Genomic DNA, 4,477 nt, shown 5'->3' on the forward strand with positions numbered 1-4,477 from the left:
TTTTTGAGACAGAGTTTCACTCTTGTTACCCAGGCTGGAGTGCAATGGCGCGATCTCGGCTCACCACAACCTCCGCCTCCTGGGTTCAGGCAATTCTCCTGCCTCAGCCTCCCAAGCAGCTGGAACTACAGGCACGTGCCACCATGCCCAGCTAAATTTTTTTGTATTTTTAGTAGAGACGGGGTTTCACCATGTTGACCAGGGCGGTCTCGATCTCTTGACCTCGTGATCCACCCGCCTCGGCCTCCCAAAGTGCTGGGATTACAGGCTTGAGCCACCGCGCCCGGCCGGGAATTTGTTCTTGAAGAAGCAGGGTAGATGGTGAGTGTATGCTTGCTCATGGCACAGAGGGGCTGCTGTGAGACAGGGGTGCTGACTCGCCGTCCCTTTCCATCCTCCCTCCCTTCTCATTGGAGCTCCCCCGTGGGACAAGATGGTGTCTTCTGTGCGGCTGGACTTCAACCTGCAGGATATTCTGGAGCAGCTCAGCCAGGATGAGCTGAGCCAGTTCAAGTCTCTGATCAGAACCATCACCCCGGGAAATGAGCTACAGAAGATCCCCCAGACGGAGGTAGATGAGGCTGATGGGAAGCAACTGGCAGAAATCCTGACCAGCCATTGCCCCAGCTACTGGGTGGAGATGGCCACCATCCAGGTCTTTGAAAAGATGCACCGAGCGGATCTGTCTCAGAGAGTGAAGGATGAACTCAGAGGTGAGCGGAACTCGGTCTGCACTGTGTCTTAGGGGAAAGCAGAAGTCCTCTCCAGGATGTCAGAAATTCAGAAATGGCATTGAGGCTTGGAGAGAGCCTGCCCATCCTAAACACAGGTGCCAGATCGTCATAAACTCTGGTGTCTGTCCTGGTCCTTATTATCTACCTATTTTTTTGTTTTGTTTTGAGACAGGGTCTCGCTCTATTGCCCAGGCTGGAGTGCAGCGGTGCAATCTGGGCTCACTGCGACCTCTGCCCCTGGGTTCAAGCAATTCTCCTGTCTCCCCCTCCCAAGTAGCTGGGATTACAGGCCTGTGGTACCACGCCTGGCTAATTTTTTATTTTTTGTATTTTTAGTTGAGACGGCGTTTCACAATGTTGGCCAGGCTGGTCTCAAACTCCTGACCTCAAGTGATCCACCTGCCTTGGCCTCCCAAAGTGCTGGGATTACAGGCATGAGCCACCACACCTGGTCTTTTCTACCTCTCTCTTTCCTTCTTTCCTTCCTTCTTTCCTTCCTTCTTTCCTTCCTTCCTTCCTTCCTTCCTTCCTTTCTTTATTTCTTTTTCTTCTTTCTTTCTTTTTTAAGATGGGGTTTCACCCTGATGGCCAGGCTGGTCTTGAACTCCTGACCTCAGGTGATCCACCCACCTCGGCCTCCCAAAGTGCTAGGATCACAGGCATGAGCCACTGCGCCGGGCCCTTTTCTACCTATTTCTATCCCTTTCAGGTATTGTACAGTTGGCCTGATGTATCTGTGGATTTAATCCCAGATCAAAAATATTGGGGGGAAAAAAACAAGAATAATACAATAAAATAATGCACATGAACTATGGTTATTTAACTTTTTTGAAAGAGGGTCTCACTCTGGCACCTAGGCTGGAGTACAGTGGCGCAATCTCGGCCCACTGCAATGTCTGTCCCCCAGGTTCAAGCGATCCTCCCACCTCAGCCTCCCAAGTAGCTGGGTTCACAGACGTGTTACTACACCCCAAAATTTCTTCTTTTTTGAGACGGAGTCTCTCTCTGTTGCCCACACTGAGTGCAGTGGTGCAATCTCGGCTCACTGCAATGTCTGATTGCTGGGTTCGAGCGATTCTCCTGCCTCAGCCTCCTAAGTAGCTGGGATTACAGGCACCCGCCACCAGAACCTGCTAATTTTTTGGGGGGGAGGGGGTTGCGGTTGTTTTTGTTTTTTGTTTTGAGACAGAGCCTTGCTCTGTCACCCAGGCTGGAGTGCAGTGGCACAATCTCAGCTCACTGCAACCTCTGATTCCTGGGTTCAAGCAGTTTTCCTGCCTTAGCCTCCTGAGTAGATGGGATTACAGGCACATGCCAACATGCCCGGCTAAATTTTAGAATTTTTAGTAGAGATGGGGTTTCACCATGTTACCCAGGATGGTCTCAATCTCCTGACCTCATGATCCACCCACCTTGGCCTCCCAAAGTGCTGGGATTACAGACATGAGCCACCGTGCCCAGCACTAATTTTTGTATTTTTAGATAGGATTTCCTTAAGGTTGAAGAGTACTTCACGGTGTAAATGATACCATATTTCCCTTTTGAGGCTTGGGGTCCCAACAATCTCGTAACCCAGGAAGGTGTGAGCCACTGCCCCCAGCCATATTTTTCTTTAAAAATTGCCAGTTTTAGGGGCCAGGTGTAGTGGCTCACACCTGTAATCCCAGCAGTTTGGGAGGCTGAGGTGCGTGAATCATGAGGTCTGGAAATCAAGACCATCCTGGCTAACACAGTGAAACCCCATCTCTACTAAAAATACAAAAAATTAGCCAGGCATGGTGGTGGGCACCTGTAATGCCAGCTACTCGGGAGGCTGAGGCAGGAGAATCACTTGAACCCCGGAGGCGGAGGCTGCAGTGAGCTGAGATGGTGTATCTGTACACCAGCCTGAGTGACAGAGCAAGACTCCATCTCAAAAAAAAATTGCTGTTTTTATTCCAGCTAGAGATCACTTCTTAGCATAATGTTTCCTGTCTTTAATGGACAGGTTAGGGTTTTTAACTCTAGCTGGCCTCCAGAGGTCACAAACTGGAAAATAGCGGGAGGAAACCCAGAGAGTTGTACAGCTAGTGCTCGACTTATGACCACGACTGGTTCTGACAGACCGGTCGTAACACGATTTGGTCGTAAGTTGAGTAAGCTATATGTACAGTACTGTGAAATGATGTTATAAAAATCTTTAAGTCATATTTTATCATAATTTTCTTTGTTCATTTTATGCCATTTGTATCATCTCTACACCATTTTGTTTCTTATTTTTACATTCGTCAGGTTTAAGTAAAACACTGCATTACCAGTACAACGGGTTTAATATTTGCAAAACGTACAAAATTACAAAATACAGGTGCATACAAAAATACAAAATACAGGTGTAAAAAATACCATAGGAAACATTTTCCCAATTGCAAAACATAGCAAAATATATAAACATGTACGAAACATTTTATGGGCCGCTGGTGCTTGGCTGTGGATCGTTGATGTCGTCATCTGAGGCAGCAGTTGGGGTTACCGGAGTTGATTTTTTCATAAACATGGTGAGCTTTGTCTAAATTGTATGTTTCTTTTTTCTTCATAAATTTCACAATACGGACGAAATACATCGTGCGCCATCTGTTCAATCCTTGCAAATCGTTCGATGTTTGGGTCCATTGCTTCGAAATATATAAGAAGTTTATTCAGTAAAGATAAACCGTCTGATAATCCCTTAGTGGTGAACTTTCTTTCTGGCTCTTCCTCTTCTTTCTCTGCTTCTCTTCTTTCTTCTTCCACCACTCTTTCTTCTTCCTGTTCGATTAGCTCGTCATTTGTAAGTTCTCCGGATTCTTTGTCTAGCAACTCTTCGACATCTTCCATTTCACACTCCAAAGAAAGGTCTTTAGCGAGTTTTACTATTTTTTCCCGAATCCTTTCAAGTTTGTGTTCACTGTCAAATCCGTCAAAATCATTAACATAGCACTTAACACAATTTTTCCAGATGCCATTCATGCACTTTGTCGTCACAGCCTCCCAGGCGGTAGCGATATTCTTGATACACATCAAAATGTTGTAGTGTTTCCAAAAATCTACAGCGGAGCAGTCGTGGCTAGCGATTGTGGTCGTAAAGTCGAATGGTCGTAAGTTGCATAGGTCGTAAGTCGATCGATACCTGTACACTTACGAGGGTCTGGGCTCTTAAAAAGATACAGATTTTCTTTCCGTGCCGATAGCGCTCACGCAAACGTAGTGAATGTTCCTAAAACCCGCCAGACTTTCTGTAAGAAGTGTGCCAAGGACCAACCCCACAAAGTCACAGTACGAGAAGGGCAGTGATTCTCTATGCCCAGGGAAAGTGGCGTTACGACAGGCAGCAGAGTGGCTATGGTGGGCAGACGAAGCCGATTGTCTGAAAAAAGGATAAAAATACAAAGACTGCACTAAGGCTTGGCTGCTTGGAGCCCCACTGCAGATCTAAGAGAATGCTGGCTATTAAAAGATGCAAGCAGCCAGGCGCCGTGGCTCATGCCTGTAATCCCAGCACTTGGGAAGGCTGAGGTGAGTGGATCACAAGGTCAGGAGTTCAAGACCAGCCTGGCCAAGATGTTGAAACCCTGTCTCTACTAAAAATACAAAAATTAGCGGGGCGCCTGTAATCCCAGCTACTCAGGCAGCTGAGGCAGGAGAATCGCTTGAACCTGGGAGGCAGAGGTTGCAGTGAGCTAAGATCGCGCCATTGTGCTCCAGCCTGGGTGACAGAGTGAGACTGT

General features: G+C 47.3%; 1 protein-coding gene across 1 annotated transcript in view; it reads left to right on the forward strand.

Moving 5' to 3' along the window:
- Positions 1–4,477, forward strand: part of NLRP2 (NLR family pyrin domain containing 2) — a 35,276-nt gene that overhangs the window by 5,159 nt on the left and 25,640 nt on the right. The window contains exon 2 of the mRNA XM_037745047.1: positions 417–713. Coding sequence (XP_037600975.1) covers positions 434–713 — 280 coding nt within the window. The 5' untranslated portion in view covers positions 417–433. The remainder of the gene's footprint in view (positions 1–416; positions 714–4,477) is intronic.

Source organism: Cebus imitator, unplaced genomic scaffold (genome assembly GCF_001604975.1).
Source record: "Cebus imitator isolate Cc_AM_T3 unplaced genomic scaffold, Cebus_imitator-1.0 Scaffold190, whole genome shotgun sequence".
Taxonomy (NCBI): domain Eukaryota; kingdom Metazoa; phylum Chordata; class Mammalia; order Primates; family Cebidae; genus Cebus; species Cebus imitator.